This window comes from Mesoplodon densirostris, chromosome 14 (assembly GCF_025265405.1).
Source record: "Mesoplodon densirostris isolate mMesDen1 chromosome 14, mMesDen1 primary haplotype, whole genome shotgun sequence".
NCBI classification, from domain to species: Eukaryota; Metazoa; Chordata; class Mammalia; order Artiodactyla; family Ziphiidae; genus Mesoplodon; species Mesoplodon densirostris.
Genome location: NC_082674.1, coordinates 26,148,690 through 26,171,102, shown reverse-complemented (window position 1 = coordinate 26,171,102; position 22,413 = coordinate 26,148,690). Strand labels below are relative to the sequence as shown.

At 34.4% G+C, this 22,413-nt stretch overlaps 1 protein-coding gene across 6 annotated transcripts in view; it reads right to left on the bottom strand.

Annotated features, from left to right (window-relative positions):
• The window catches only part of BIRC6 (baculoviral IAP repeat containing 6), a 230,976-nt gene that overhangs the window by 164,890 nt on the left and 43,673 nt on the right, over positions 1–22,413 (bottom strand). For 5 of the 6 annotated variants that reach the window (XR_009534377.1, XM_060117774.1, XM_060117775.1 and 2 more), the window contains exons 7-14: positions 21,008–21,230; positions 20,766–20,926; positions 16,580–16,638; positions 10,846–12,240; positions 6,631–6,780; positions 3,514–3,739; positions 1,524–1,684; positions 355–486 (exon numbers count right to left, since the gene is read on the bottom strand). Coding sequence is in view for 5 of the 6 variants with exons in the window: in XM_060117774.1 (XP_059973757.1) it covers positions 355–486; positions 1,524–1,684; positions 3,514–3,739; positions 6,631–6,780; positions 10,846–12,240; positions 16,580–16,638; positions 20,766–20,926; positions 21,008–21,230 (2,507 nt within the window). In the remaining variant the exon portion in view is untranslated. The remainder of the gene's footprint in view (positions 1–354; positions 487–1,523; positions 1,685–3,513; positions 3,740–6,630; positions 6,781–10,845; positions 12,241–16,579; positions 16,639–20,765; positions 20,927–21,007; positions 21,231–22,413) is intronic. The other variant, XM_060117777.1, reaches the window with a different exon arrangement.

Sequence of the window (22,413 nt, the reverse complement as noted above, 5' to 3'; positions counted from 1 at the left end):
AAATAAGAATTCACTATCATGCTAAGGAACTATAGTCAATTATCTGATATATTATGTTGCTTTTCCACTCCCATATTATTTACATTCACCTTGATTAAAAAAAAATTATAGAATCATGACATGATTTCAAATCTCAAGATATTAAAAAACAAGAATGCAAGTATTAGTGCAGCTGTGTTCACAAAGATGAGCTGAAAGTTAAAGCATACTGCCAAAGCAGAATTATAGGTTATTTTTAACTGTGTTCTTAAAACCATGTTTTTGCAAGCCATAAGGAAATCTCTGCCCAACATGATGCATTTGGATCACTACTCCTTTTACTGTCATGGACAACAGCTCTATAATTTAACTCACACTGTGATTCCTCTACATCCATGTGCTGCATTTCTTCATTCAAATCAACCAAGGACGGTTTCCCATTTTGTTCCACTTCAATGTTAAGAGCTGGAGACAAAGGAAAGGTGATCTGCCTATCTACTGCTGTTTCTAGAGGATAAAAATATTAGTAAACTTAATTTTGCTTAATATCAATGATTTATGTGCCTAAAATTCTAAAATTCTGTTAAACTGGGAACTGCAGTGATTTTTATCACAGATGCTAAAATGGTTGTTAGGAGAAGAAGAAAATTAGATTCAATTGTTTCATACACTCTTCTCTCTTTTAATGGTGGATATTCACCTGAAGAAATAATCTGCTGGCAACTAAACTAAGAATTCTTACCCTAGGCTACACAGTACCGCACCTGAAGGCTTTTGAAAATACCAACACCTAAGTCCTAACCCAATTACATCAGAGGCTGTCATGATTCAAAATAATACACACACACACACACACAAATACACACATATATATACAAACACACATATATACACAAACACATACATACATATTTGTGAAATAGGAAACTTTTCAGGATTCAATGTTTTTACCCCTGATGTGAAGTAGCCATTTTACTCTTAAAGTAACCCCAGTTTTTTAAATTATCCTATTAAGAAGAAAACACTGAGAAATAACATCTAGTTTCCAATATGCCAAGTATGTACAATCTATTTTAATAACTCAATACATCAAATTCGGAACTTGTAAGAAAGATAAATAAAGATGAATATATTTCTGGCATTACCTTCTGGGTTTTACTAATAACCTTAAAAGAATATGTGACTCCATAACAAAGCTCTTTTCCCAATCAAGTCTCCTCTTAGGAAGAGAAATGTGTAAGTCTACTAATGCTAAAAGTGAAACTAACTCACAAAGGAACTAACTGCATTTCCCAAGAACCATAATTAAATTACTCAAGTTTATGCAAGTCTGAACAACAATGAGTTACTGAAAAGCTCTTAAATGTTCTCTGGATTAACTTTTCTAAATAGAACCACAAAAAGTAAAGAAGGAAAATAGCACAGGGGTGGGGGTGGGTGGCAAGGAGGGACGTCAAACCTAGACAGCCAAGTTGAAAATTCGTTTTTTTAAGAAACCAACTACAAGATAAAATCTTCAAATGTAAAATTTGATCCATTCTTACCATTGACTTTCCCTAAGCCTGGAGCTTTATTTTTCAGCAGTGTCACTTGTATCTGTGGAATATTGGTGATGTTTGAGTTCAAAACAAATTTGAAGTCCACATGTCCAACCATACAAGCTTTAGGTAGAACCAATTCAAAAACGTGTTCATCCCAGCTGTTGCTGTCAAGTAAGGGAGAAAATAATAAATAATGCGAAAATCTTTCTTCAGTCGTAACCATTTTACCACTAATATCACCTTTCGTACTCTGATTTGCAGCCTCCAATAAAACTTAGTGCTTCTCAATCGGATCAGGAGAGAAGGTAAGCAGTTCTATTGAGAAAGATTAAACTTAGGGCAATGAATAATCTTACCTCAGGAATCTCTACCTGCCTTCGGAACTGTACATTCCAAAAAGCCCTTGTTCCTGTAAGTGTGAGCTACTGTGCATCAGAATTATGTGCAGATTCATGGGCCCCACCCTGAATCTAAGAGTGGGGTCACAAGAATTTGTATTTTAAAATAAGAACTTTTTGTATTTCTTATACATGTCCATTCTCTGATTTTAAATTCTACATATATGTTGAAAAATAAAACTCCACTAAATTCCAGATTCATATCCAAATGCCTACCAGGTATCTCAAACTTTTCATAAATAAACCCAAATTACTTGATAACCAACTTCAATATCAGTAAAAAGAAATTCCATTTTTCAATTAGCTCAATCCAAAACATTAGAGTAATCCTTAACTATTCTCACTCTCACCAGATGCTCAGTACATTAGCATACACTATTCCTTCTACCTCCAAACTATATGTGACCACTCTTCTCACTTACTCCATCAACTATCATCATGGTCCAAGTTACCATCAACACCACCAAAGTTACCTGAATTACCACAATAGCAATCAAGTTAGAATCCTTGCTTCTATCACTTCCCCCCAATACACACACCACAACCACTCATAATCTACTACCAACACAGCAGTCTTAATGTATCCTTCTAATATATAAATTATATTGCATCACTCCTATATTCCAAACTATCTAACATCTTCCATTCTCACTCAACATAAAAGTCTCACTATGGCCTATAAAGATGGTCATGATCTGGCTACCAACTATTTCCTTTGATCTCACCTCCTACCACTCTCCTCCATGTTCACTGCACTCCAATAGTAGTGTCCTTGCTCTTCCTAAAATTCATAAAACATACCTCTCAGGGTCTCTGTACTTACTATTGTCTCCAAATTAATGTCTTCATGGAGGCCTTTCTGAGGGCCCTTATAAAAAAATATTACACATATTTTCTCTCCTTCTCTCACTCTCACACACATGTACACCCAACAACTATTCTATCACCATACTGTTTTAACATGTTTCAGAGCTTTTATGACTATATGACATAGTAGGTATCTGCTACTGTCTGTCTATCCCCATCAGAATGTAATTCCATGAAAGCCATATTATTAGTGCCTTCAAAAGTACCTGCACAATTGGGAGATTGGGATTGACAAATACACACTGCTATAAAACAGATAACTAATAAGAACCTACTGCATAGCACAGGGAACCCTACTCAGTACTCTGTAATGGTCTATATGGGAAAAGAATCTAAAAAAAGAGTGGATATATGTATATGTATAACTGATTTACTTTGCTGTATACCTGAAACTAACACAACATTGTAAATCAACTATACGCCAATAAAAATTTTAAAAAAACAGAAAAAAGGAAAACTCATATTAAAAAAAAAAAGTACCTACACAAAACAAACATTTAAGTATTTAGTCACACAATCCACAAATTTATTTAACAAACTAACTGCAATGATGGATTACTCTTAGCGTTTTATCCTACAACTAAGAATACAGTAATTTCTAAAATTAAGGTGACAAATGAAAGGAACAAAGCTGTTAATATGCAAAAGTTAAGAGAAAGAGTAACATATATAATAATTCTATGTTGTCTCTAACAAATATATAAGATGAGCTTGGAAGAATGTTTTACCTGTCAGTCTGTAGTTTCCAAGTTCTAGTATGCTGAGCAGCATCTCCATGATGTTGCTGATGCAAATGCTGAGGATGCCTCCTTTGCTGCTGTTCTTGTTGAACTTCTACCCAGCATGGAGGAACAGTAGCTGAAAACCGTGGAGTCAAAGTCTCAAAGCGGGTTAGCTCCACTAGAGACGTCAAGATGTCAAGGGTAAATGGCTGGTCCACCAATAAATCAACTCCTTAACAATAGTGAAAGTAGAATTTGAAATAGGTTTTAAAAAAAGAAGTTTTACCATGTTTTTTGTATAGTCAATTACAACATTCACCAAATAGCCTCAAAGTTAATAATGTAGGCTCAGATACCTATATACAACTAAAGTAACTAGCACTGACTACACAACTAGCATTAAGAAAAATCCATCTTGAATATTTTAAATTATAGAAAGGGTACTTATTGGAGAAACCTAAACTCAACCTGTTAGAAGAGCCCTGACTGAGCTCTAACGAGCGCCAGGTTAACAAGGGCAACAGAAGTAGTGGTGCTGAAATGCAAGCCTGACTTACATCAGATCAATAATTAATTTTTACACTTTGTTATTTACAAAACAAAATGCTAAAGATCCGCAAGCACATAATATCTGCCCTATTTTACTGTATTAAAAAGTAATTTTTAAGAAGTCAAAGCTATACTGACGGCAAACAAATACTTACAAACCAAAAGCTTAAACAGCATTTTTTCCACTTCTGGGGTAGTCAAGAATACCTTGTATACATACCAGTATTATACGAGTAACAACCTGCTTCAGACAGATTAGTTTGCATTTACAAATATATGTATGCACATCTGTGAAATGCCTAACATAGGACAAAGCTGAAAAACTGGTGTTCTTATTCCAATTAACAAAAATAACTTTTAAAAAAGACTAAAATATGGGGCTTCCCTGGTGGCGCAGTGGTTGAGAATCTGCCTGCCGATGCAGGGGACACGGGTTCGAGCCCTGGTCTGGGAAGATCCCACATGCCGCGAAGCAACTGGGCCCGTGAGCCACAATTACTGAGCCTGCGCATCTGGAGCCTGTGCTCCGCAACAAGAGAGGCCGTGACAGTGAGAGGCCCGCGCACCGCGATGAAGAGTGGCCCCCGCTTGCCACAACTAGAGAAAGCCCTCGCACAGAAACGAAGACCCAACACAGCTATAAATAAATAAATAAATAAATAAATAAATAAATGAATGAATGAATGAATGAATGAATAAAAGGTACTATTTTAAAAAAAAAGACTAAAATATGAAATCTGGTAAGTTTAGAATAGTTTCACAAAGAAAGCTTACACTGCATTCTATATAATTATTACAAGTGTACTTCAAATTACATTTTTCCTCAAAGCTTAGAGCTTTTAAAAATCTGACTGAAACTGTATTAAATGTTGTTTGTAAACATTAACAACGTATCAATGCTCCTTCTTTATTTCTTTCTTTATAATCTAATTCACCTTTACTAAATAGTATTTTTATGGAATTTATATGAAAACTCTTATTACACCAATACCCTATAAAATATGAAAATATTCAATACGTTAGCTTTTTAAACCAACTTGTGTAATCAAGACAATCAAGTCTAATTATACATAGCAAGAGACATGAGTCACTTTATCTCAACCAGAGGATAATCTTGCCTCTCCAGGGCCATTTGAATGAGGATAACTGTGTGTGCTACAGGAATCAAGTAGGTAGAAGCCAGAGATACTGCTAATACAGCACAGGACAGCCCTCCCACAACAAAGAATTACCTAGTCCGAAACATCAATAGTGCTGAGAATGAGAAACCCTGCCTTACGGTAGTAAAGACTGCTATATATTATACAAGTAATCACTAAAATTAAGATATATTATACTAGTAATCACTAAAAGTTTCCCTTTGATGCAAAGAAGAATGATCAAATGCACAAATATAAGTATTCATGAAGAACAAATACCAACTTCATGTATTATTTGTTTGGAATACATTTGAGTTTAAACACATTTTTTCTTTAAAGATTCATTAAATTTCTTTTAAATGCTAGGTTTGGGGAATAAAATGTGGTAAGTGCTAAGAATAAAACATAACAGCACAATGGAAGTACAAAAGGACTGTGGTATAGGGAAAGGATAAGGAAAAAGAGCTTAGTGTAACATATGAAGAGCATGAAACTGAATACACTTAAGAAATCATGAAAAGTTTCCTATAATTGGAGGTTGAGAAAAAGACTAGAGTTATTAGCCCACAGAGCAAGTAAAGATTTTTAAGCAGGAGTAACAATGCTAACATTACTTCTTTTGAAAAACAAGTTTTGGAGGGCAGTAGAGAAGATGGGTAGGAGAAAAGGAGAAAAAACAACAAACAAAACCAAACCTATCTAAAGGTTCACAATGGGGCAATGAGAGTCTGAATATATCACCCCTGGGAAAGAATATTTTTTCAGCATTTTTATTCCAGTAGTAATATTAGTAATATTAGCCATTCCACTCACTTTACACTTACTTAATGAACTCTTCTCTTTTTCATACGCTTTGTTGCTCCCTAACTAGACCGAATAGCTCCTTAACGACCAAAATAAGGTTTTTACCTCTTAGGTGACTTCACCAAAACTGATCAACCTACCACAGGTTGAGAACCATTTCTTATTCTAATGTTTACAACATTTTCCAACTACTGAAAAAATAGTGATAAACAATAGACAAAAACAAGCCTGGCAAGAGAATGTCAACAAGGAAATGAACTCTCTCAAAGTAACCAAGAATTGGGCCTCCCTGGTGGCGCAAGTGGTTGAGAGTCCGCCTGCCGATGCAGGGGATACGGGTTCGTGCCCCGGTCTGGGAGGATCCCATATGCCGCGGAGCGGCTGGGCCCGTGAGCCATGGCTGCTGAGCCTGCGCGTCCGGAGCCTGCGCGTCCGGAGCCTGTGCTCCGCAACGGGGGAGGCCACAACAGTGAGAGGCCCGCATACCGCAAAAAAAAAAAAAAAAAAGTAACCAAGAATTGACTATAAAAAATGAAATAATGTTTAAGATTATATAAGAAAGATCCAGAAAACTTTGAACATCACAAGAATTTGCATTTTTAAGAATCATTTTAAAAAGTTAATACCATACCTGAAATGCCAGGACTTGAAGGATTTGATAAAGGTTTGGAACCTTCTGAAGACGGTTCTATTCCTTTAGAAAGAGATCCATCCACTAGTATGTCAGCTTCATCAATATCATCACAGGTTCCTCCAATTTGGAGAAAATGAAGCTCACCACCTACAGTGTAGTAAAATTCCATCAACGTAGGTACGTGAAAAATAGGTAAACAGACAAGTGCCTACTATTTAGTTAAGAAACTATTTATTTTAATATCACTCAAAAGGCAAAAAAAGAGGGCTACCAAAGTGACATATCTCTAAGAATTCAGAAATCAAACTGTCAAGGAAAATTAAATTTAAATTTAATGATGAAAATGGCAAATACATAAACATATGTAAAAATAGTTATTTATCTAGTACTTACATGTGTAAGACACTATTTTAAATGCTTAATTCATTTAGTCTTCACAAAAAACCTTAAAGTAGGGAGTATAATTGTGGCCACTTTACAGATGAGGAAACTGATGCACTAGCTACATTGGAATCCATAGCCCAATCTCATAATCACAGCAGTAACAAAATGAACAAAGATTCTTAATTTTTTGAAGCATTCACAATAAAACGAAATCAAATTTCTATTTTTCATATTTCTATCACAGAAAAGAAAATGGAAAACAAGCTTAGCAAATATTTAAGACCCAAAAAAACCACAAGAATATTTGGAGATTCGCTTCCAGAATAATAAGGAAGACAAAAATCTTATTCGTGAAAAGCATCTATAAATTGGACAAAACTGTAATTTAAACAGAGTGGGTCAAACGGTGAAAACCAGCAGATATGCTACTACTGCCACAGGGGACTCTGATTTGGAAAGCTTGTCTGCTTAACGTGGCGAAAAGAAGGCCCATCTACTCTACTATCTGAAGTCAGAATCCTGCGTAGGGCAAGCAAAACACTAGAAATAACGAGAGATTAAGAAAGAATTACAAGAAGTGAGAGAAACATAGGGGGCTTGGTAAACATTCCACATATCCCACATTGATCAGAGGTTGCAAATATGTGCAGCAAAGACCAGATGGGGTCCAAGCCATCAACACATTCTCAGTCAACCAAGTCCCCATGCCTATGCAGAAAAGACCTGAAAGGGCACAAGAGAAAATAAAAATAAAGAAAATAACAGCCAGGGCACACCTGAACACAACCTTACCAGTAAAGGTGTTTCGTCACAACCAATTATCAAAATCATTGGCTGAATACTAAACTATGTGGACAGAGAGGCAACAAATAAGATACAAGTCTTAAAAATAAAAATCAGACGGTTTCCCTGGTGGCGCAGTGATTGAGAATCCGCCTGCCAATGCAGGGGACACAGAGTCGAGCCTTGGTGCAGGTAGATCCCACATGCCATGGAGCAACTAAGCCCATGCGCCACAACTACTGAGCCTGCGCTCTAGAGACCGTGAGCCACAACTACTGAAGCCCGCGCACCTAGAGCCCGTGCTCTGCAACAAGAGAAGCCACTGCAATGAGAAGCCCACGCACCACAACAAAGAGTAGTCCCCATTCGCCGCAACTAGAGAAAGCCCGCCCGCAGCAACAAAGACCCAACACAGCCAAAAATAAATGAGGAAAATAAATAAATTTTTAAAAATAAATAAAAACCAGAGGGGGGAAAAAATGAAAGAAACATCAGTGGCTGCTCACTGCAAAAGAAACAGATTTCACAGATATAGGCCAGGTGGGTTACCAAATAACCAATGCAACAACCACCTCCAAAGGGGGGTAAATCATAGTCCAGAGTTTCTACATTATTTAAAATGTCTAGTATTAAATTAAAAATTATAAAACATGTAAAGAGTGACACATGCTCAAGAAAAACAAAATCAATGAGAAATATCTCTGAGCGCCCATATTTAGATTTAGCAGACAAATACTTCAAAGAAGCTATTGTAAATATTTTATAGAATAAAAGGAAACCAGGTATAGAGAATTAGAAGAACGAACGGTGAAAATGACTCAACAAATAAAGAATCTCAACAAAAAAACAGAAATTATTTTAAAAGAACAAAAGGGAAATCCTAGAGTTGAAAAGTATCTAAAATGAAAAAGTTCACTAGAGACTCGATGCAGATTTGAGATGACAGTAGGATTCAGTGAAATAAAAAGAGATGAATAGTTGTATGTTATATATGAAAGTTGTTAAGAGAAAATCCTAAGAGTTCTCATCAAAAAATAATAATAATAGGGAATTCCCTTGTGGTCCAGTGGTTAGGGCTCCACGCTTCCACTGCATGGGGCACAGGTTCGATCCCTGGTCGGGGAAGTAAGATCCCACATGCCGTACGGTGTGGCAAAAAAAAAAAAAAAATTTAACTTATAACATTAATTGTAGATTTTTATCAAAAGACTCAATGTTTCTCCATGAGAGTCTTATACTATTTGAATATACTCATAAGACAGAGTCAAATCCATTTGATTTACAGGCTACAGCGCTTTTCAAAAATCTACTTTATGGGCTGTCATACATACATTTTAAAACATCAACTTTTCTGTCCTCTTTATTGTTATTAATCTCATCTTTTCAAATGCATCTTGATCAGTCAACCCTTAAAGAACTGGGGTATAATTTTTAAAGTGGTTAACTTCTCAGGCTTTCTCTTGTCCTTCAATTCATCTAAATAAATTCCATCACATGAGATCACTTCCTAGAAATTTTCATTGTCCAAACTCCATGAAAACATTAATCTATTTCATAGCTTAAATACTATTTCTCCTCTGAATCGCCAAAAGCTATCTCATCAAATAAATCAAATCATTAAACTCTGATTGCATTTGTGGAAACTACTAGTATCTTATGAATATGTGCCCTGGGACTGGGTAACTCAGGTTCCAAACCCAGCTCCACTTCCAGATGGCCTACAGCAAACTATATTGTTTTCATTTTTTAAATCTTTCAGATTAAAATATTCCCAAAAATTCAATGCATGGGTGTTCTGCTTTTATTATATTCTGGCAGTTTAATGTAGTTTAAGCACTCTGATGACAGACTGCCCAGATCTGAACGCTGACTCTGTCATTTATTAGCTCTGTGACTTAGGCAAGTTACTTAACCTCTTTCCCTCGGTTTCCTTATCTGTAAAATGGAGACAATAACAGTACATAACTCATAAAGTTGGGTGTGATGACTAAACAAATTAACAGGTAAAACTCTCACAGAAATGAACTGGCATATATATGATTAATAAGCTCAAATTACCCTTGTAATTTTAATGGTTTTTCTGAAAGTTCTGTTATTCTAAAGTTATTCTACACTGCTCATTTTTTAAAATAATCTAGTTGGATTTTGATGTTATTTGAGGTTTTTTTCCCCTTGTTATTTCACTAGATGTGTTTCAAAGAAGGCAACCCACACCACCATGTCCACCGTTATCCTTCTTAGCCAAACTCTTAAAATCTTTTTAAAGAGAGGAAAATTTCAGGTTAATTTCTACCAGAACCACAAATGAGATGCATAACTCTTCCCAAACCCAATTCCTCTGCCAAGCATTGGTTATAGTTACTTAGGCTTCAAATATTTCCTGGCCCTAAATTCCTACTGAACAATCAATAGGACTATTCATTTTGCCTGATATTGTCAGTAATTCCTTAGTAACACTATCTGTTACTCTGTATGGAGCCTCAAATGTTGCAAAACTGATTCACTATCAGCAAAAGGTTAGGAGTAAATTAGACAAGAAAAATTTATTTGGCAAAACTAAGAATTATTTACTAAATACTTTTATTTCAGAAGGAAATAAGGACATGTATTTGTGCCAGAAACTTTACATACATTATTTCATTTAATTCTATCAAGCCTGGAAATAGGCTGCCTTGTCCTAGTTTATAAATAAAGAAACAAAGGTTTACTGAGTTTAAAGTAACTTGTCCAAAGCCACAAATTTGAGCAGATGCAGAGTCAGGACTCACAGAAACAACAGCAGGTTATTTTCTTGAGGTTAAAGCAGAGAAGATACTTTCTGAGAGACTTATTAACTTATTTAAATTAGAATCCTTACCTAGGGCAGTAGAAAAAAGTTTTAAAAACAGTTAAAACAGTAGAAAGATTTACGACTTCATTATAAAAAAAATAAATTTCTCTCCATCTATATGGATCTCAAATTCATGCTAAGTATGCACATAAATGAATGCCATATACATTGATTTTATAAGATTTGTAGAAGAACCAAACCAATCAATAGCTTACCTTTGGTGCATGCACACAGCCTGTCTGTGCCCGAGCAGTAAATGACAGAAACAAATGTGTCTTGTTCCTCAGTGCCCTCCTTTTTAGGAGGTTCCACTTTGGCCAAAATTTCAAAGTTTGAAAGATCTAATATTTTTACATATCCTCCCTGAGTGGTTATTACCAGGTGTCCAAGAGTAGAAATATCAGATTTTTTCTCTCTCTCAATGCCATTCTTTGAGGTTAACTGCATTTCCTCAGCAGGTTCCTCATAGTCATCCTCTCGATTATCCAGTATATCTGGTGGAAGCAAAATGAGCGAGGTAATTGTGTCCTGGGGATCTTTGATATGTTGGATTTTTATTGGCTCCTCTTCTAAAGTCACTATCCGAGTGGCATAATTCATTTTATAAAGTATTAAATATCCACCACTAACATTCCTCTGCTCAGGTTGAATTATCAAAGGAGTCTGTACATCTGCTGGTGATTCATGTTGGATTATACTAATATTTGCACCATTCACTACAGCAAGATTTGATTCCAGCTCACCTTTCCGTCTATTACATAGTGCAGAGTTTAACTTATTTAAATTATTCAAGGCCTCTACTTGATTTATTGCACTCAAGGATTCAACAGGGCATGTCCGCAGTCCTACTAATAAATGAATTCCATCAGCACAAGGAGTTATTGAGTCTATACAAAGATTCTCCTCCTCCGCAAACTTTGGCAGCCTCAAACACTGAACCAAAGTCCCAGGCTTGGGAAACACAGAGTTCCACTTCTCAGAATCTGGAGAGGTAAGGTTGGCTGCTGCATCTGCAAATTGCTGAATGTAAGTCACAGGAGGATCCTGCAACAACAACTGCTCCTGACTATCCAGCTCCATTTCAATAATCTGTGGAACTGTAAAACCATCATCATGCAAACTTTTACTCATTATATTGTTCATCTGTGAAAAGATTTTTCCTGCTTTCTCATCAGATTCCTTGATGCTATAAAGAAGCAAAATGGGTAAAGTCCTTCTTACCAGAGGAAAATTTAATTCTGAATTAGTGCAGGATTCATTGTCAGTTGACCCTTGTTCTGATATACTTTCACCCTGAGTTCTGCTTAAACCATCCAGTGACCTGTGAGAATTACTACTAATGGGTGAGGTAGCAGGAGATTTATATGTTAATAAACCTCCAGCTAATAAACATGGAAAGGGAATGTTGTGTTGTTCCTGGTGCTTTTCCTTTGTCTTTTCACTCTTAGAGTTGGTTAAGCAAGGATTTGCCCCAAGTTCTTCAAGATCCTTAACAGTATCTTCAAGAACATTTGCAACAATCTCCCACTGAAGTTTTTCTGGCTGCTGGAGGATGCTGAGTGCTGTTATATCAAGGCTCACGTCCATGGCTTCCTTCTGTGATGCATGCCCTTTGAAAAGGAACAATATTCATTACAAATGGCCTTGTGAATATAAATCAAAATCTGTAGTATAACATTTTCATTAATTTTCTTTTTTTTTACTCATCCAGTTGGTGCATTTTAATTACACTCGTGGAAGAATTCAAGACCTTTTAAAGGAAATTTAATCAAACCTGAGATGAATCTACTCAGAAAAACCACAGAGGTATTAAAGAGTTTCAGAAATCATTTTAAATTCAGAATACATTCTCCTGGCAATCTGTGAACAAAATCCTTTAAAAAAAAAAAAAAAAAGGGTTAAAGAATGAAGACATAATTAGTATCAAAATAAAAGATTTCTGTCCTTCAACTCTAAACCAAAAATACACTCAATACTATGCATATGTCATTTATGCACTTTGAAGAATATCCATGAAACATTACTGTAATCTCAGTTCATCACCTCTCTCCCACCCCACCCTGCTAATTATCAGTTGACTGTCATATTATGCAATTTAATTCTAACCTCAGCTCAGAAAAAAATAATAACTAGAAAAAAAAAGTTCCCAAAATTTGTCATTTTAAGGGAAATATAAGTATCTTCTGTATTATCCTCTCATTTTTAGTTCATTTCAAGTCAACTACATAACATTACCCTTACTGACCTTTTGTCTACCGTGTGATCTTCAAGCTGTCCCCTTACAAATAGTATAAAGATCATTCCTCAGTCTCAATGCTCCAAAAATAACATCTCTCTCAACACAAAACCCTGAAGTAGATGTCAGTCAACCTCTAAACCAGGTATAATCTCTTGATACTGAATGCAAAGTTTCAATCAATCTGTTTTTCTCCTCAATAGCACAAACTATCAGGCAACAACGTTATTAGCAATACTAATGTAAAGCTCACTCTATGTAACTTGTGGAAATACCAAAAAAACTGGAATTGGTTTTACAATTTTAGATTAAGAAGAACATAGAAGAGTAAGGAAATAAGTATAAAATAACTCAAGGTGATTGCATGGAAGTTTGAAAGTTACCCAAGTACAAGAATGAGCAACAGAGATTCATGGAACATCCAACACTTGAGATATACTGAAAGCTCTGTTTACACCATTTTTGTTAACAATTTCATAAGCAATATCTTCAAAATGCTCATGGACAGCTTAACCTAGACTTTCCCATTTTCTGAGCATAAACTTCTCATTTCACACAATGTCACTATTATCATCTAAAGCTAAATCCATTTCTAGCAAAGCAGAAAAAACTTTAGTTATAAACTTAACAATTTAACTGTACTAATGAAGCTGTTTAACCACTCATTTGACTATATTCACATGCAGCCTTTTTATTGCCATGCAATATTTATATATATTTACTTTACAAATTTACTCATTTAGATATGAGGCTGAAAGTTGAAACATTATTTTGAGTGAGATTTTTATAACATGCAATACACTGTAATAAATCTTGAGGATGCTAACTATCTATTGGACTAAACTGAAACTTACTTAACTGGTTTTTTTTCAGTTATGGTAGGAAATTGCCAAGAAAAAGCTATTATGTACATATTAAAGCAAAGTAAATTAACCGTAAGTTACATATATTAACACACATTTAAGACAATATTCAAAAGACATGTGAGATGAGATTATCCATTAAAAAAGAAAATATAACAAGTGGCATTACTACTCTGTTTCTTCCCAACTATTTAATCGATGTCTAGGAAACAGCGTATGCAGTACATTCTCCTCAGAAGATGGACGACCACTGTCAAATACTGCAGTAAGGAAAACTATTATCTTTACTTGTCTCAGAATTTCTCAAACCTTTTGGACCACAAAATAAATGTTTACAGAACATAGTTACAAATATCCTGCAGTATAATATTCTTCAGATAATCATACTGGGAAACGCTTCTCTATTCTGCTTACTTAGGTAGTGTCAACCCACAGTTCTGCCAGCCAAACTTCCAGAGGTTTACATCAGGCATTTTCCTAAAACCATCAAATTTCAATTTGAACTGTTCTTCAGTCTCTTGCCAAACATTCTTCTCCTTCTACACAAGAAGGTATGTTCCATAATTCTGATATATGAACCAAAGAGCAAACTTTTCTCTCTGACACCATCTACTTACAAAAGTCATAACCTTCAACTAAAAAAACAGATAAAAGTCTCTTAGTCTCCACTTACATTTCTGAAATTAAGAAATATATTCTACAATTTTTCAGACCATATCATTCAATTTGACAGGAAGAACTTGGAGTTAGTAAATTTAAGTTTTGAAATAGCATCTATGACTTATTTTAGATACTTCAGGAAGAAAATACATATCCCATTAATATCACAAGCCTCCAAAATTCACCAACAGTCTCTCAATATAAAAGAATTAGCTTAGAAGATACATATTTTACTGTAAATGAATGAACTACTTACAAATCCTCAAATGAGGGAATTAAAAATTCTGAACTGGAAGGATTTTTTTCTCTTACCATGGTTACCTTTTAATACTACATGAGGACACCACTCCCAACCCTGAATGAGGTATCATAAAAAGAGTCAACAGAAATATACGGTAAGTGGGAAGTGAAGTAAACAGGACTACAGAATCTAAAGGAAGTGTGAAAGATCAAACAGGCATAGATGAAAAAGATAAAGGTAGAAAAGGGATAAGGAAATAGATCAATATATAAGTACTATAATTACAAAAATACCTACTGAGATCCCTAGACCCAGAGGAAAGAGCTAGGCCACTACATACAAAGGAAAGGATAATAGCTAGAATCAAAAAATTTAAGAGCAGAAAAAGGAACATTTAGTTCAAATACTTCACTTGACAAAGGAAAAACTGAAGCCCAGAGAGTTTAAGTGACTTGACAAGACCAAAGACTAATTTTGCAAAAGAGTTCAAGCTCTAACCAGATCTCCAGATAACCAGTGACCAATGTATTATTCTTCATCAGATTTTTCAAAATGCAATAGTAGCCCTTTCTTTTGCAAAGGGGTAACAAAGTGGAAAAAGAGCACTCTTCATCCGACTAAATTTTTTAAATGTAATCAATTATTTTTCCTAGAGCTAATTACACATTTGTATATTATTCGGGGCAGTTTCCTACATTTCTCTTGATTTTTTTCATTGCTAAGAACTACCTTAAAACACAAATGAGGGTTAACCCAAAAATCAGTGCAGTATTCTGTTTGGTGGCTTTAAAAAGATTTTACAACAAATTAGAATTGAGAGCACCTGCTACTCTGTACTAACTTTAGACACATAACTTTTAACAACTGAACTATACAAAACCAAGTCTCCCCTAAAGAGATTTAATAAGTCAAATATGTCCTTATTTCATGACATTTGCCATTAGAAAATAGCCAGAATTTAATAATGGTCACTTCTTTAAAATAGTGGCTACTTCCCAGGTAATCTGTTTACGTATTTTTATCTTAATCAATTCCCAAAATTTTAAGTAACAGATGTTAATATCACTATTTTATATATTAGGAAGTGCAATCAGACTATAATAAGTGACAGGGTTGGGCTTCCCTGGTGGCGCAGTGGTTAAGAATCCATCTGCCAAGGCAGGGGACACGGGTTCATGCCCTGGTCCAGGAAGATCCCACATGGCACGGAGCAACTAAGCCTGTGCGCCACAACTACTGAGCCTGCGCTCTAGAGCCCACAAGCCACAACTACTGAAGCCCACGCGCCTAGAGCCCATGCTCCACAACAACAGAAGCCACCTCAATGAGAAGCCCACGCACCGCAACTAGAGAAAGCCCATGCACAGCAACGAAGACCCAACACAGCCAAAAAAAAAGTGACAGGGTTAGAATTCAAATTCTGAGATGCCTTGCCTATAATATAACTACATTAAAATATGAAGCATACTCTTTTGCCTTAATATTTCATAAGTTAATGAACAAGGCAGCATTTACTTGATGGCTTAGTCTATGATTTTATACTTTAAAATTTATTCTCTATTCACCTGTGTTTTGGGGAGAATAAGAAATCATTAATTAATAATTATTCATTTAAATGTTACTTTTATTTAATAATACAATACACTATACAAATAAGCTGAACACATTTGGAAGAGTTTAATGCCCCTGAAATATGTGACAAAGATTTAATAAGATTCATTTTAATTCCTTTGGCTCAAATAGGTACTATTTAAATTTTAAGTACGAAACTCTATGAACACACTACTAATTCAAGATCTCTGATACATAATATTTGAGATTTCTTTGTGTATTAATGAAAATTTAGAGTTTGCACTAAGAAATATAGAATTAAGTGGTATTTAGCTTTACCTAAAAACTATATAAATGCAAGGATATAAAAAACAGATTATCTAGTATTTTTTACATACCCGTCACAGAATCTGATCTGGAGTGCTCTTCACTGTCTGAATCCTCTAGTAAATCATCACTTAAAAGATAAAGTAAAAATTAATTTCCATTTCAAAAAAAGTATACATAACATGAGACAGCAAAGAAAAAAGGACAATGTTACAACCATTGTTTTGCATCTCAAACAAGCATCACACAACTAGCTTAAATGATATATAAGTAGTTTGAGACCCTAACTGATTAACAATGCTAATAATGAATAATCTTAAATCATTAAATAAATGCTTGCCTGAAATAGAGTGTGGTAATCTCTAAAAACTTACAACAGAATCTATGGGAATTCGACAAATGAATAGGTACGACTAGGGACAGTCTGGGTAAATAAAATGAAAAAAGAGAAAAACAGCTAATAAGATCAAGCACAAGCTTCCAGTAGTAAAATTTTAGTAACTATTCTATTACTGAATTCAGAAAAGTTACCCTAAAACCAAATAGAATAGCTGTATAAATATGTGTGTATGTAAGTGTTTTCACACAGATATGCATTTCATTTGTGTTTTGCTTTTCATTTTTTTCCCTTGTTTGGGAGGGGCTGTTAAGACCGCTTTGATAAGCAGGAAAACTACTAAAACTCATAACTTAGGAGTCACGACAACAAGATTCTTTTTCCTCTTCACTCAGGTGGCCAAGAAATTGCCAGCCTCTCTCTTTGCATCTAATGTTATCCTTAGTCTCCATTGTTAGCAAACAGGAAAAAAGATATAATTACAGACCACTCTAGCACATTAGGCAGTGTATGAACTAACAATCAGCACATTTACAGCAGTTCTAAAATTTTGATAACCTAAACTACAAAAATTAAAAGATGCATTTCACAAGAAGAAAAAGTAATTCTCCCTTTTTGAAACAGTATATTGCACTTCCATCTGAAATACCTAGGCATTTATAATGTTATTTTATTATGAAATGTAACCTGGTAATGTCCCTTAAAAATGCTTAAAGTAATGTCTGAAATTGGGGTGGGAAGATACTTGCTTAGATATTTTTGACATAATTTCTGTGTTTCAGTTTTTTCAACTGGTAATAATTAACCATAAACAAATTTTGTGCTATAATTTAAAAATAACAAAAAGAATGTGAAAAAGATGAGCTGCTAATTAGTCTCAAGCCACTAACTGGCTAGTTTCAGAAAAATAATAAAGATATTTGGAAAAATAAATCCTAAGAGGAAAAATTAATGATTGGGAATTATCCAGAATGAAGAAGTCCAAACCAAGAAGAAACGATAGGTTTTGAGGGCTTTTGCATTAAGAAAAATAGCCAAATATTACCCAGTTACACTGAGACAAAAGATAAAATCTAGTAGTAGTATATTTTAAAGAAGGAATTCAGCTGTCTTGAAGTTACAGAGAATGTTACAAAGGGTTGCCAGATAATTGCCTTAATTAGCCCACACAAAAAAAAAGCTTTATTGTGAAATTCTTCAAAATAAAGTAATATTTTAAAAAACATTATTTCTTGACAGAAAAAATGCTCATACTACTAAGTGATAAAATCATATGAGTAAAACCACTAAACTGTACACTTAAAGGGTGAATCTTCTGATAGGTAATTATGCATCAATAAATGTTTTTTAAATCACATGGGTTTAAAAAAAACTATACACACCTAAACGTTAACATGACTAGATGGTATGAGAATGGGGACTCTACTTTTCTTCAATTTACTTACATTATTTTCTAATATTTCTACAATAAACATGCATTACAGTTGACCACTGAACAACACAGGGGTTAGGTGCACCAACCCTCCATTAAGTGGAAAATCTGTGTATAACTTATACTAATTGCCCTTCTGTATCCGTGGTTCTGCATCTGCAGATTCAACCAACCGCAGATTGTGCAGTATTCACTGTTAAAAAAAATACACACATAATTGGATTCACGCAGTTAACCCATGTTGTTCAAGGGTCAAATGTACTTATATAATAGACACTAGATTTACTAAAGTCTTTTACATGATATAAAACCTTTTCCAAAGTAATAAACATGCAAAAAAATATATATGGTAAGTTTAAAATGCTTAGTTAAGATTATATATGCTAATACTACAGGTGTACCTTAGTTTTGATATATAACTAAGATATACAATACTATAAGCAACTTCAAAGTTAAACTCAGGAAATTTTTGCAAATTTGAAAGACATAATATACAAACGAGGCATCCAGACAAAAATGTTAATTCATTAAAATTAAATGTGTCCCAAATAAATATTCTTCCTTAAATAAATTCAGAACAAAGACAAATGTTGCCTCCTAAGTAGAAATAGACAAAAAACAATTGCCAAGCAAGCTATACTGCTAATTACTTTAAACTTCTTGGTCAAGCTTTAATTTCTTCAATTAATGTATTCTTCTTCAAGCTAATGAAGCACAGCATATTTTAAAACAAAATATACTATATCTCGTGCCACAGAAGCAGAGGTAGTCTGGCTCATTATATCCACTACCAATTCAACAGGAATCCTGCTACCTCTGGAGGAAAAGAAGGGGAGAGAAAGAGCTTGAAGCTCCACCTCTTCAGCTTCCTCCTACCACCCTGACACACAGTAATCTTTGTATATGACTCATTTCACACTATCTTGGGAGAAAAGGGTCATTCTACCCTAGAAAGATTTTAAGTCTCTTAAAAAAGCAGGCAGAGAGATTTATATCTCAACCCTAGCACACAAGCTCAGATAATACCTGTCCACAAGAAATACTGGACAAGTGTTTACCTAAAATGTACATTTTACCAAGGTATGTATATGTGTGTGATCTTAAAACTACATCTTGATTCAATTTTTAATCCTCAAATTACAAAACTGAGTCAAAAGTTCTAGTTAAAGTCAGTGTTCAGGACATACCAGTTTCATTATCTTCCATGAATAATTTTCCACTAAGTTTGAAGTAAATCAAAGAGATCACGCATGCTTACTTTTCAGTCTTACTGGCAAATATGGTCTAACTCAAGACAACAATGGGCCAGCTGCTTTCCCATCAAGCTCTCACAGGGACTTAAAATAACTGAGAACACCATGAAGCTTTAATTCAGTCTGTTCCAGAACTCAGACCACATTCATTTACCTACTAATAATTTCCACCTACTATTAGCAAGAGGGACTAGACAGAGGTAAACTTGCCATTTTATATGTTGTGAATTCTCCATTAATTTAAATAATGAAATCATTTCCATTAGTAAAGTTTTATATTACTTCTTAATGAAAGTGCATGCCACCAAATAAATAGATTGTGAAATAAAAATGATAAATCACTGTGGTGTAACACCAATCACACATCAGTAACACAAGAAGCCCTGCAAGTGAAATGATAGATCTCAGTATACCAGGACACCTGATCAGTTACACAGGCTCCATTTCACATGGCTACCATCAGAATCTTAAAAAGTAGTAGCTGCTATTGCTTAAAACAAGCTGAGTGGCTTATGGACCCCTTTCTTCTGCCTACATTGGGAGTATCGCAAATGTTGCTCTATAATCCTACCCAGTTCAGAGTTACAACTGCAGAGCTTCTTTGGAGACAAGTAGGTAAGATGGGATTTTAATTTGACTCTCTTTCCCCCACATAGGTCAAATACAGCCACAGAAATCATGCATCTCCGGAAAAGCTGAATAGAATAGAATCCAGCACAACAATTCTACCAGAATCTTTCCTTAGCATTAATTATTGTACCTCAACTCACTGCTGACTACTGATACATTTATTGTTTTAAATAATTAGATCACCTTGCCTAGCCATGGGTTATTTCACTATTCATTACCACTTCTATATTTTAGCTGCTAATGAAAAAAGGGGAAATGAACCAAATGATTCAAATGCTCTATGAAAAGATTTAGAAGAAGGCAAAATTACAAATCTAATCCAAGGATTTCATTTCATTATTTAGACTTTACTTTTCAATGGTATGATTATTCGCAATTGGCATAGACTGAGATAGAAAATAAAGTATATTTTATAGACCATGTTGTTTGTGAATGACAATTTCTTTCAAGAATTAATTCTTTCAGATGTCTAACCAAACACTAAGTCTCTCATCTCTTGAGACTAACAATGTTTTCTACCTCTTTAATTAGAATTAAGAGAATATACAATTTAGGAAAAGAAAACACTTAACTTCTATAAATATTATCAAAACAAATTTACATACCTATCTCCTTCCAATTTTGGAATATCTGAGCAACTAGAGGAGTCTTCCAGCCATGCCAAAGTTGGTCTCCTAGATTCAACTGCTGAGCTTGGTTCTCCCGAGAGAATAAGCTGTTGTACAATTGCTGGATCATATGCATTAATTTCAAACTTTAAGTGCACCTAAACAAATAAATGAAAAGCCTAAATTTACAACGGATTTTTTCTCAATTACTAATATGTTTCTCCAAAATTAAAACATACCTTCATAAGTTTGGAAACATCCCATATGCAGATCTTTCCTCGTTTCGTTGCAGCAGCTAAAAAGTGAGGGCAGCTCCCGGACCCAAAGCAAGATATTCTGTCAGTTCCATCCGTGCAAGGGAACTGCGCGGGACTTGTTGCAAGAGTGACTGACAATGGCACATTCTGTGTGTGCTCACCTTTCACAAACGGGCAGTTTGGGGAATGTCTCTCGTGTTCAGACCTTTACACAAATTAAGGAAGGGAAAGTTTACTGAACAACTAAGCTGTTAAGTCTGTACACTAAAAGAGAACTGCACGATATTTTTTCTTTAAAAAAAAACAATTAATTGAACTTAAAGTATTCTTTAATTAAAGACTTAAATAGCAAATTGTTTCATTTTACTGAGATCACTCTAACATGTTAATTACTCACTTTAACAGCAATTGTTCACTTCAACTGATTACAAATAAAGCCAGTCTCAGTTGAAACAGAGATAAATGATACAGTAAAATTTATATCATATTAATATACTGATAAAACTGTTTAATCTCCTTATATTTCTTCACACTGGTTTCCCACAGCTTTAAATAAATAACTACTTTGTTTCAGTTTCAAATTTTCTATGTATTCTACAGCATGGTGACAAAAGATAACATTACCATGTTATGTATTTGAAATTTGTGAAGAGGATGTATCTTGAATTAAATATTCTTAACACACAAACACACACAAACTGGTAACTATTAGAGGTGATGGATATGTTAATTAACTTGATTATGGTGATCTTTTCACAATGTGTATATATACTAAAACACCAGACTGTACACCTTAAATGTATGTAATTTTTACATGTCAAAGGTATCTCAATAAAGCTGCTTTTAAAATAAATAGATAAATAATCCATACGTAGATACAGACCCACCTATCTATATAAGTGGCCACAGCTGTAAAGAGCATACAATAACTCTATAAATGCCATTCATACTGCAAAAAACTTTTTTAGTAAAGACCTGAAAGCAGAAAGATCTCTAGAGTAAGGATAAAATGACATATATTAAAAACACAGAGATATACCTTTCACATTCACTATCAGACTCCATCAGACAAATAACTTCAAAGAAACTTGGATAATGTCTATAGATTGTACATTATTTCCTTCACATAAATACTTACTGAGCAAAATGAAATGGTAAATTAGTTTACTAGAAAATCCTAACGTGTGTAATAAGAATAAAATACTAGGACCTCAGATCAAGACTGGTATACTGACTTGAAGAAATTTCTCAAATATTTAAAGCAGGATCAACTTAACACTTAAAATTTATCTGCCCAACTTTGTGACTACTTTATTTCTTTTTGGTTATTCTTTTTTTTATTTTTTAAACTTTCACTAGCTATAATTACAAGGCATTATTTGAAATGT